This window comes from Zeus faber (genome assembly GCF_960531495.2).
Source record: "Zeus faber genome assembly, chromosome: 7".
Taxonomy (NCBI): domain Eukaryota; kingdom Metazoa; phylum Chordata; class Actinopteri; order Zeiformes; family Zeidae; genus Zeus; species Zeus faber.
The window spans coordinates 14,881,588-14,893,411 of record NC_137203.1 but is presented as its reverse complement, the minus strand read 5'-3'; the positions used below and the strand labels follow the sequence as shown (position 1 = coordinate 14,893,411).

The 11,824-nt window shown below is 41.0% G+C and overlaps 1 protein-coding gene across 3 annotated transcripts; it reads left to right on the top strand.

Annotated features, from left to right (window-relative positions):
• The first annotated feature begins 272 nt into the window (after positions 1–272).
• Positions 273–11,567, top strand: LOC307232747 (G-protein coupled receptor-associated protein LMBRD2B-like). 3 transcript variants are annotated; one of them, XM_080003889.1, is made up of 18 exons: positions 273–293; positions 1,309–1,531; positions 1,765–1,874; positions 2,677–2,772; positions 3,744–3,911; positions 4,525–4,735; positions 4,930–5,004; positions 5,269–5,382; positions 5,721–5,901; positions 6,381–6,562; positions 7,125–7,258; positions 7,554–7,659; positions 8,770–8,867; positions 8,984–9,087; positions 9,208–9,254; positions 9,361–9,466; positions 10,646–10,743; positions 10,840–11,567. In XM_080003889.1, exons 2-18 carry the CDS (start codon positions 1,358–1,360, stop codon positions 11,101–11,103), a joined length of 2,268 nt encoding a protein of 755 aa, XP_079860015.1. In that variant the 5' UTR covers positions 273–293; positions 1,309–1,357; the 3' UTR covers positions 11,104–11,567. The 3 variants fall into 3 exon arrangements, with proteins under 3 accessions (XP_079860015.1, XP_079860016.1, XP_079860017.1); XM_080003890.1 differs by having other exon boundaries at positions 10,641–10,743; positions 10,840–11,039; XM_080003891.1 differs by lacking the exon at positions 9,361–9,466 and having other exon boundaries at positions 10,641–10,743; positions 10,840–11,039.
• The last annotated feature ends 257 nt before the right edge of the window (positions 11,568–11,824 follow it).

Here is an 11,824-nt window from a genome sequence, read left to right as displayed (position 1 = left end):
AGAGATTCGCGACAGTGTTGGTTGTATGGTTGTATATTTAAAAAAAAAAAAACACGTTTTACGTGAATCTAAATGACTCTGAGTTTATTTTATGTTGTGGTTAACGGGCGTTTCGTAGATCGTGCGATTCACAAGCTTACGCGCTCACACGTTCACCGGCAGCGGCCATCCAGGCTCTCCAGCCCGGGGACGTCGTCTGCGTTGCATGCTTTCTGAGGTCCTCCGAACGCGGCGCGGAGGGAACAGCGTGTGACTGGACGTTTCGCGTCATCCGGGGAAAAGGAGCAGGCGAGGTAAGGAGCGCCGGCTATGTCCATGCTTAATAATAATAATCATAATAATAATAATCATACGTATAATGATAATAATACCTATAATAATGTCTTAATAATCAGAGTTCAAACCGGGGATAAAGAAAGAACGAGTGGAAATAACCGGCGGATTCTAAAGCAAACAGTCTGTAGCCTGCCTCTTGGGACAACCAACAAGGGCCATGATGTTTGGATATGATATAATAATATCATATATATAATAATAATCCCCGTTGTTGTCATTATTGTTGCTGCTGCTGCTGCTGCTGCTGCTGCTGCTGCTGCTGCTGCTGCTGTTGTTGTTGCTGCTGCTGTTGTTGTTGTTGTTGTTGTTGCTGCTGCTGTTGCGGTGTAAGGAGGTCGAAAAATGACACGTCCATAAAATGTCACGTGCGGAAAATACAGAAATTGATCAAGATCAATGTATGAATACAGAAATGTGGAAATTAAAAATATAAAATAAATCACACGTATTTATTTATCGACGGGTTATTTGTTATGTTATCTCATGCATCTGTTCGTTTCAGTATTTATTGATTTATTTGACATACTATAAATAAAAACACATACTTAAATACGTGTCAAAATGTAGGGACACGGAAATATATAAATGTATGGATACAGAAATTTGGAAATAAAAGACATATTTATTCAATCATTTGTATGTTTATATATTTTCAGTATTTAGTTGTTAATCGATTTATTTCGGTATGTATTAATTTATTTGGCACATCTGTAAATAAACTCAATTTGTAAATTCAGAAATAAATACACGTGGAGGTGTAGTAACAGAAATATATGGCAATAGAATTTCGGAAATAGATACATTCATTCATTTAAGTTTTTGTACACTTATTTATCAATTTATTTCAGTTGTTTTTATTTTATTTAAATAAATAAATAAATTTATTTATAGATGTGTTATTCCTCCATATGTTTCCCCATACACCAAACTGTGTGTGTGCCCTGTTGAAGTATACCCCTCCCCCTGTCCCAGCCCAGCGATGACTTGATGAGACCCGTCTACCGCCCCCTTCTCTGCCGCCATGAGTGGTGCTGCCCTGGCCGTCGTGGTCATCGGGGTCTTCTTCTTGGCTCTCTATCTCCTCCATCGCTATGGAGACTTCCGCAAGCAGCAGAGAATGGTGCTTTTTGGCACCCTGTTGTCCTGGTACCTCTGCTTTCTGATTGTCTTTATTCTGCCGCTCGACGTAAGCACGGTAAGATGTTTTATCGGAACATTGGGTATTTCACTGGGGTTTGTGTGTTCATGTGTAAGAGAGTGACAGAGAAAGTGTCTTCAATTAAAAATGAAATTATTTACTGCCACGTAAAAGCAGCGAGAACTTTTTCCTGCTGCGGTCTGAATGAAAAGTGTTGAAATGATTAGATTGGTTCATCTTCTAGCTCATTTATCTTCTATTCAGTTTGTGCACTCTGATCCTCTTTTCAGACCATTTACAATCAGTGTAGGCTTGACAACGCAGACCAGCCTGCTCCAGTGACTCATTCAAGGCCTGCAGATGAGACCGTATCAAACTTATCTCTTTCTCCAAATAGCAGGTAAAAATGACACATTCTTTAGCAATGTCATTGATCTTTGATCATTGGGATCGCCACTTTTGTTAAACATTTTTCGGCGTGAATATAACAATAAATCACGGTCGGTTTTGTACAATAAAGGCGTGAGTTTGACGTAAGTTAATAGCCTTAACATACAAAATAGCTTGGTGAACTGGTTTAACAGCCTTGTGACTGTTATACTGTGTGTCTTATCTCGAGTAATTTGCTCTCTTGTCCAAAAAATTACCTGGCCTATTTTGATTTCTTAATGGAGAGCGTGTCTGCTCTTTAATAGATTATGTGATCTAATAAGCTACATTCTTTGCATCCAGTAAGTTAAATTATTTGACTCAATAAGTTGAATTTGATTGACTGTTTTGGCTGGAAAAATCTTGTCGTGCAGTACCTTAAAAAAAAAAAGATGTTGCCTGAAGTTATAAAAGGAATCTTGTCACCTGGCATGAAATATTGTTTAGTGACAAATACAGCGTAGACTATACAAACAGTCATTGATATCCGTTTGGAAGATATTGAATGACCTTCTGTATATCTTATAAACCTTTATAACAGTCAAATAAGTTCAGAATACAGCATTCACTTGCTGTCTGTTTACTTTAGCATTCACTTGCTGTCTGTTTACTTTAGGTGATTGGGATATAGCTACAGTGTATATGGAAACTGTGTTTTTAATATGGACGATTTTGAACTGTCCTTACTCCTGATGGAAGGAGACATTTTGCTTGTATGTATAGTGTATGTGTATATTTATTCAAGTAATCCCATCTTTGTCTGTGTGATATAGTGCAAAGGAGTGCAAAGAGCCCTGGAGTTACATTTCAGATGGTGTTCTACCAGTGTTCTGGAGGGTGGTCTACTGGACGTCCCAGTGTCTGACCTGGTGAGTGAGTGACTGACTGACTGACTGACTGACTAGGTAATGTGTTCACTGACTCTCTAATCACGCTAGAAACCTAGAGACTGGCTCTTAAGTAGTCTCACAATCCGACTTTTGACTGCTGGGATCCGAGATTAGGTCTTAAAGGGGACCTATTAGGCTCCTGTATACAAGTTAATATAAGGTCTCTCAGGTCTCCAAAACATGCTTTTGAAAAATTTTGCGGAAAATACCACCCTGTTTATGTATTCGAGTCATTATAACATGCCTCAAAACCGTAGTGTTACAAAACATGCTGTTTTATAGTTTGAGGGGCCACCCTCGCAAGGCCCCGAGTTCTGTGAGCCAATGGGGTTTGAGCACAAGTTCCGGGTTGTGTGAGCCGATGGGGTCTGAGCTGTGCTCCGGGTTCCATTGTATTTGTCTGTAAACTTTCACCGATTTCACATTATCAGTACATTCAAATCTGTTTCTAAACAAATGTGAGGCGAGAAATAAGCAATCCAGTTGCTAAATCTTCACTCATATTTGGTTGCCCTGCTCCAGGCTTGGGGGAGACACGGACACCATACCGCGATTTGTTTTTATGTAAAGGTCTGAAAATAAAATAAAACAAAATAATGAAATACATAGACAAAAAAACCTTACTATTTTTATTGGTTTTGTTTGGAGAAACGCACAGCGGATCACGCACTGAAAAAGTTTGTTTTGCATAATAGGTCCCCTTTAAATAACTGTCGAACTAATCCTTCCCTGCCTGTGCTTACTGGTGGGTGACTATTTATATGTCACACACTCTCTGTATTCATTCAGTCTTTCTCCTTATAAATAGTTTTCTCCGTTTGTTATTTGATCAGACATTGAGTGCACCTTCTTATTTATTTATTTTTTCTCAAAAATTAAAACTTTTCCTCGAACTGTCTTTCTCTCACTCGCTTCTATAACGACATTTCCGTGCTAATCTTTGTTTCCAGGCTGCTGCTGCCTTTCATGCAGTCCTATGCCCGGTCTGGGGCTTTCTCCATGGTTGGGAAGATTAAAACGGCTCTGATTGAAAACGCCATTTACTATGGCACCTACCTCCTTATCTTCATCTCTCTGCTCATCTACGTGGCGACTCACCCAGAGTGGCAGCTCACATGGTACGTGAAGCCTGTGGACTTTGATGATATTCATTTAATAATATTTTTTTAAATTGGATTCTGTTTGTATGCCCTTGCCATTTTCGGGAGCTTTTGTTTGCTGCCATGTTATTCTTGTATGGTTGATTTTATTTCCCCAGAACTGGTTATTAAATTCAAGATAATTTAGTTCCCTTTAATTTCTATTGCCATTTTATCATTGTCATCTTTCGCTGAGCCATCCAAATAACCAAATACATCAGCGTCCTACATATTCCCTTTCCATGTAAAATCTCACCCCTGTAACAGGAAAATCACTGAACCAAATATTGCTCTTTCCTCAATTATCCATGTCACCTTTGATGACATTGGTTGTTCCTGTGCCATTTTAGTAAGCGATACTGTGGTACTCAAGGAACATAGGTAGAAGACCAATGGAACAACTCTCATTGCAGTAATTTAAACATAAAAGAAAAAGAGCTGGCCATGAAATAGACAGCATGGTTCTTTTTAAGATGTAGTTCTGATATGTTATGTTATGTTATGTTTTGTATCTCAATGCTTTCCCCGGCTCAGTCAATTATCTTTTTTTTTTTTTTTAAATATATATATATATATATATATACTTTTCCAGGAGAGAACTCCAGACCATTGGCATTACAGCTGCAAACACCTGGGGCCTGTTTTTACTGGTGCTGTTGCTAGGTTACGGCCTGGTGGAGATCCCGCGCTCCTATTGGCTCTCGTCTCGCCATGGTTACCTGATGGCCAAGACTTACTTTAAGGCAGCCAAAATGGCCACCGAGAAGGCAGAGGCGGAAGAGAACTTGACAGATGTCATGGAGGTGAGGGACTGAGTTTATCGTTTATAAAAACCCTTTAATGGTCGATAACTTGGGTAGTGGTAGATGTCCCTCCAACATAAATATATCCTGCACTCATGATTAAAATAGTTTTAACAGTCACTGCCGAGGGCAAAAGTGCAACAGGCCAGACAACACAGTAGAAAATGTAAATAAAACATTGGGGTTTTTTTCAGGAGGTTGCATCTGTCCATGAGTCTGTCCGATACAACAAAGGTCTCGGGAAGTGTGTGGACACCATTTTGAGAAAGGTGAGAACGCCTCATCTTCTCAATGTTGTAATCATAAGCTTGAGGCCATTGGTCAGAAAAAGAAAGTGAAATGATACAAATAATACATTGATAAAATAAACCTATGTACAGGAAATGTGTGTAATATGTAGATGCAATGAGTAATTTACACTGTTGCTATTGGAAAAGCAAAAAAACACAGAACTTATCACATCTTACCCCCCCCAAAAAATCTTTCTTCCTTTCCTTCTTTCCTTCTTTCTTTCTTTCTCTCCCCCATTTCAGTGCCCCACTGACTATAAGGAACGAATGGAGAGGGATATGGAGAGCAGGGCTGCTAGTGAGAACCCACAGACTGTCCTCCCCACCAAGAGCAGCCTGGCGAAGCTCCACAAACAAGTAACTATTGTTCCAAACTCAGATAGGGGCCATGTTTTTGAGGGAATACAGCAAAATATGCAATTTATGATAATAATAACATACAAAAAAAAATCTTTAAGAGCATCTTACTTGTGTGATGTCAAATTCACCATAGCCATTTGTGTATCTTATTTTCCTTTGTAATGTTTTATTGATATATTTGGATTGTAAAAATACCATACTTCGGTGAGGGGAGGCCTTTGGAATTCCCTGCTCTTCATTTGTCTTGTCTTGTCTTGTGTGTATTGTCTTTGTTTTTTATTGGTATACAAATAAAAAAATCCAAAAGCCCATGTATTTGTGTGTTTGTGGAACAGGTGATCACTGCGGTCCAGATGCAGCGGCAGAGGCGGGTCCAGTGGTCCATCTTATTGGATCAGGCCTTCCATCTCGAAGACGTAGCCAAGAGCCAGAGCAGCCCGTTGCACCAGTTCATCCACAGCTTCCCCTCAGAGCAGCACAGCTGGCTCCGCAGGTTCATCTACACTCCGACTGTTGGTGAGGCGTCGCTTTAATCATTCCACCAAAAGGATGCTTTTCAACCACAACTATGGAATTTCCGCAGTTAAATTAATGAATGCGTCTTTACTGTGGATGCCGATCATTACTTCAGTTAAAAACCTTAGGATAGCTGTCAAATTTAAACCTTTAGGTAAAGAAAATATACACTTTTCTATTAGGGGCGCATCAACACATTCAACCTTTTGGCTTGGGACCAAATTGTGAGATACATGGTCTTATAATATAAAGAATGTATTTATCTATTTAAACTTCATGCAAGTTGGTATTCCAGGGGACAATGATTCCTTAAGCTGTTTGTATAAATGATTTAATAATTGAATCTAAAACAAGCAAGTTAATGCATATGCATGGTAGGGGTGGACAGACACATTGGCACCTTAGTAAAGGTATTTGTTTATTTTCACTTTTTTTCCTCATAAGTTACAAAAACGTGTGTGCGTGCGCACTCTCTCCAGAGTGGTACTGGGAGTGTGTCTTAAGACAGGGATTCTTCCGGCTGGTAGCGGTGCTTCTGTGCGTGCTGTCCGTGGCGGTGGTCTGGTCCGAGTGCACGTTCTTCACCACGCGCCCGGTCCTCTCACTGTTCGCTGTCTTTATCCAAATGGCCGAGAAGCAGCACAACTACATTTGTATCGAGGTAAAAGCCTACACTTCACAAAGTTGTCCGTGGGAGTATAATTTAATATTTTTTAAGACCAATCTTGACATGTTTTCGGACAAATCGGGTCTCACGTATTAGGTTAATTTGGTTTACTCTGATGCAGAAGAATTTTGACAAAAAGCAATATATGGATAAATTAAAAAAAAAAAAAATGATTGACTGATGAATTTAAGACCTCGTAAATGCAATCCATAATCATAAAAATCCTAGCAGGAAATAAAGTAAGTTTCCAGATAGTACATTTTATAAGTATAAGCAAAATAAATGCATAAAGAATATATAAATAACAAGAATAATGCAAACAATGATATATACATGACAACGATATATACATATGCACAAGTGTGGACGAGAAAGTACATTGGAGCCAAATAATTTCTTTCCTTACATTTTACATATGACACAAAACGTTTTTTTCTCTACTCTCCCTTTTCTCGTTTTTCCTCTATGGACTCTTGTGTCTGTGTCACCAACTGTTTGGACCCCGCTCATGTCGTTTGCCTTGTTTTGTACCTGTGTTGTTTTTCTTCCCCACCAGATGGCGTGCTTTGTCAGTATCTTCTTCCTCTGTGTGTGTGTCTACTCCACAGTGTTCAGAATACGTGTGTTCAACTACTATTACCTCGTCCCACACCACCAGACGGACGCGTACAGCCTGCAGTTCAGTGGAATGTGAGTCCCCTCGCCAGACTCCAATTATTCTTTGCACCCATATATTTTTAGGTGTTCATGTGCGTCCATCATTCAAAGTTGCCAAACTCTCCACTTCGAGAGACTGAAAGCTGATATGTGTGTAGTTCAGTGGGTATTTTGAGGAATGGCAGTTGTCATTGGCTGTTCACTTCTCTGGCTGAAGGGGTCCAGTGGTAGGCGATGGTCCACGCCGAGGCTTCCTGTACAACATCAGGTGACATTCAGGAGCCGTAAAAACCCCTTTCAGACCTGGCATTGTCTTCCCTCTTCTCAGGTTGTTTTGTCGCCTGACACCTCCGCTGTGCCTAAATTTCCTGGGCCTGATCCACATGGATTCCGCCATCTCACACCAAGACAGGATACAGACCTCCTACACATCAGTGGGTTTCACAACGCTTTAAAGGGGACCTATTATGAAAAAGCGTACTTTTGCAGTGCTTCTGCACATAAATTTGGGTCTCTGATGGGTTAACTAACGCACAAACTGTGAAATTAGACAACTCGGTCGGTTTTTTTGTGAGCTGTCTATTTCAGAAACATGCCTTTAAAAAACCTGTTCATTCGCATCCAAACCCTAAGTCACATGGGCTTCAGTAGAATGAGAACCACCCCCCTATCTGAGTAACTCAACAAAAAAATATTTTAAAAGAAAGAGGAATTAAAACCTGTTCGTAAAGACACTGCAGATGGTGGAAATGTAAGTATTTAAAAAATAATTCTGTTGGGTGTTTCTTTCTTAAACAAAAAAAAGTATGGGGTACATAGACTGTCGGCTGAGATGCGCGGTCCTCCGTGCGTTTCTCTAAATACAACCATTAAAAAGCATTTATTTATTGTAGATTTATTTTTTTACTTTATTTTATTTTCCGATGTTTACGTGAAACAAAACGTCCCTGTATCCGAGAGCCCGGTGCATCCTGGTGCAGTGTCCCCCACAAGCTTGCAGAATGACAACCAAAGTTGTTACTAACTGAATTAGGCCTTCGTAGATCTAATATAAGTGTAGATTCAGCAACTGGATTGCTTATCTCTCACTTCAAATTTGTTCAGAAACAGATTTTGGTGGACTGATAAGATGAAATCGATGAAAATTATGGAGTAAATACAACAAAACCTGGAAGCCATGCTCAAACGCCATTGGCTCACAGAACTCTGGGCCTCGGGAGGGTGGCTCCTCCCGCAAAAAAACAGCTGTTTTGGTTTCCTGCTTTCACAAGATGGTATAAAGGTATGTTAAAATGCTAATCTGAGTGGTATTTTCAGCAAATAAAACTTCAAAAACATGTTTTGGGGACCTAAGAGACCTATATTAACTTGTGTAAAATGGAGCATAATAGGTCCTCTTTAACCAACATATGTGCACGTGTCCATATAAATTTATATAAAACAAAATTGCAAGTGTCTTATTGTCTGTAATATGTCAGAAATAGTATGTAGTCCATAATTGGGGATCGCATCCTTGTTTCCTTTCTCTGTTTGCTTTCTGCCAGGTGATGGGCTCCATGCGTCTGCTGTCTTTCATATCAGATGGTTTCTACATCTACTACCCCATGCTGATTCTGCTGCTCTGCCTCGCTACTTACTTCAAGTGAGTGCAAAACTATTGAAGCAAATACCTCACATGGCTGAGAAAATAGCATTCCTGTGTCTGGGTTGATTCATTTGGGGATGTGTAACAGTCCTGCTGCATTTCTGCATCTGTAGCCTGGGTTCCCACTGTCTGAATCTACTGGGCTTCCAGCAGTATATTACAAGTGATGATCTGACCTCTGACCTGGTGGACGAGGGCAAGGAGCTCATCAGAAGAGGTGGCGTTCAATTATTTTAATCAATAATTTATTTTAATTCATTAATTGCTCTATTTAATGATTTACTTGTATATTCTTTTGTTTTGTTAATTATCCTTTATATGTGTTATTTCCATCAAGAGAGAAGAAAAAGACAGAGGGCAGAGGATGGATTAAATCACCGAAGCGTAAGCATCCACCCTTGTTTTATTGTATCAAGGCCACTATATAAATAGCCACAATACATGTCATCCCCGCAGCAAGGATGGAAGTGATGTATGGTGTGTGTCTCAGGGTTGGAGGGAGCGGCTCGGGGGCCAGGGGGCCGGAGGGAGAACCAGAAACGGCTACTCTGAGTTAAAGGCTGATGACAGTCCTTCTGCCGCAACAAAGAAAAATGGTGAGGATTTGTAAAATGAAGAAAGAACAATGAGGGTTTTACAGAAATAAACCTTTGGATTGTCCATTAATTGAGAGATGGACAAATGTTCAACTGAACATAACAATTCAACTCCATAGAGCATGAGTCGTCTGATACTGTTTTCACACCAAAATAATACCCGCTAAGAATGGGCCGTTGACACCTCTCCCATTGCCAGGAGAAATGCTGTTTTTTTTCTGGTGCGTCACGTTTGACGTCACAGACATGTCCGAAAAGGAGCGTGTCATGGTTCCAGTGTGGTTGGGAACAAAACCGTAGAGGAGACCGCAACATTAACAATCAGTGACATAAAACTGTAAAACTTGGGGGGGGGGGGAGTATCTGGAGCCGTTCAAAAGAATGGGGTCATTCATGAACGACCCAGCACGACAATAGAAGTGGCGTGGAGGACCAGGGAGCGAGGGGGCTTCTCGCTGTGCCATCCCCACACTCACAACATTTCACGGTCCCCCATACAGAAAAAAGTAAATAACGTCTGATTTTGGATTCTAAATGGGATATGAAATGATGCGCCAGCGTCCGGAATTTCAACGCGTGTCACATCGCTCCGGTAAAGGGGCCACAATTAGCGTGTTGACCAGGGTGTTTACATCAGAGACCCGTGTCCTGTGTCTACTGCTTGGTCATTAACCCGGGACTGAAACCAGTGATTTTCCTTTCCCACCGGTGACAAATGTCGATTCTGAGCGCGTGTTACGGGGATTTTGGTGCAGTGGCAAAGGGGTATAAGAGACGAAACTCAATCTCTTAGGCCTCAACCGGATATTTAACAATCAAGGAGAAATCCGCTCACGGGTTTTTGATAACTTAACTCTGGTGTGGTTACCGTGCTACCCCTTTTATACCCCACCCTCCTGTCACAAAGGAACTAGGCTGCCTTGCCTGCACAAGAGGCAAAACCAGCCCGGCTTCTTTAAAATCAGTGTTTCGTGCCAAATAGGAGGCTTTATTCTTTTTTCACAGGCCCAAATCCTGAAAGCTAAGACTGTCGTTAATTGCAAATTGTCACAAATGTGCGTCCGTCCGTCCCCCCGGTGTGTGTGTGTGTGTGTGTGTGTGTGTGTGTGTGTGTGTGTGTGTGTGTGTGTGTGTGTGTGTGTGTGTGTGTGTGTGTGTGTGTGTGCGCGCGCAGCCCAGTTCTCCTGGCGAGACCGGGACACCAGGGAGCAGCAGAGAAGCCTCCTCCTGGACAGCAGCCACGAGGACGACGAGCTCCCGGGCTCGCCAATCAGAAGGTGCGTTTTGACGTCACAGCCACTCGGGAGCGGTGACCTTTTTGTCAAATAAAGGCTCCCGTCGTTCCCTGACCGTTGTGTGCGTTCCGGCCCCAGGTACAATGGAGGACATTACTCGTCTCTGTCACCGTCTTCGGGCGCCGTTTTCCACGATGGGTGACCGACCGTGAGATAGGAATGGAGGGAGTGGATGAGGATGGAGGTGGAAGTGGTCTCCTGTCTCCAACTCAGGAAAAATGGAGAAGACAAATGAACTCCGAGGGATGGTTCCCACTTCCGACGTCCCCGCCTTTGCGATCGACTACTGTGACTAGGTTAGGTTCCGTAATATCCTCACTGACTGAAAGAGATCCGAAGTGATGACCTGCGTGGAGTGTGTTTACAAAGAAATGTCCTCGTCTTGGTGCTCTGTGAACTGCCCTTTTGAGCGCATTTTTGTATTTAGAATTTTTTCTATTTAATATTGGTCATAGATTTGGGATTTATAAAGGTTCAAAGGAGGAAGGAACAAGTTGTGTTTGACACATTAATAATTTATGCAATGTATCATTGTCATCCAAAGAACAGAGAGATTCAAACGGTCATCGAAATACAAAACAAGCTGAATATTTTTGACCTGTTTATTTACCGAACTGTTGATTATTTTTCATCCGTTTATTTACTGAAGTGTTATTATTTTTGATCTGTTTATTTACTGAACTGTTGATTATTTTTGATCCGTTTATTTATGATTTCACCATAAACCAGCACGTGTTCCTCCCCATGCTTTTCATTTTGAGTTGAAGTTCCGCTGAAATATTTGACATTAAAGACTGTTCACAAACGATGATGGTTACACGCTTTTATTTCAAGGGCGAGCACATGATTTTTAACAGGGAAGATGCTAAACGGAGGTACTTCTGAAATAGTGTGTGTATTTGTATGTATTTTTCAAGTTAACACCAAACCAAAACTTGTTTTTCCCTCGGAACAGGAACAAAGGGACTATATTTTATGATTACTGGAGCCAGCATGAGTTAGAATCTGCCGAGATGAAACTGCAGATATTTATTTACAGGAACATTTGGAGATTTTTTTTAAT

Excerpts from the sequence above, each read along its gene's own strand:
- LOC307232747 (XM_080003889.1), top strand. The coding sequence starts at position 1,358 with ATGAGTGGTGCTGCCCTGGCCGTCGTGGTCATCGGGGTCTTCTTCTTG. Across the intron at positions 5,005-5,268 it reads TGGACACCATTTTGAGAAAG|TGCCCCACTGACTATAAGGA; the intron begins GTGAGAACGCCT and ends CCCCCATTTCAG. Across the intron at positions 10,744-10,839 it reads CCGGGCTCGCCAATCAGAAG|GTACAATGGAGGACATTACT; the intron begins GTGCGTTTTGAC and ends TTCCGGCCCCAG.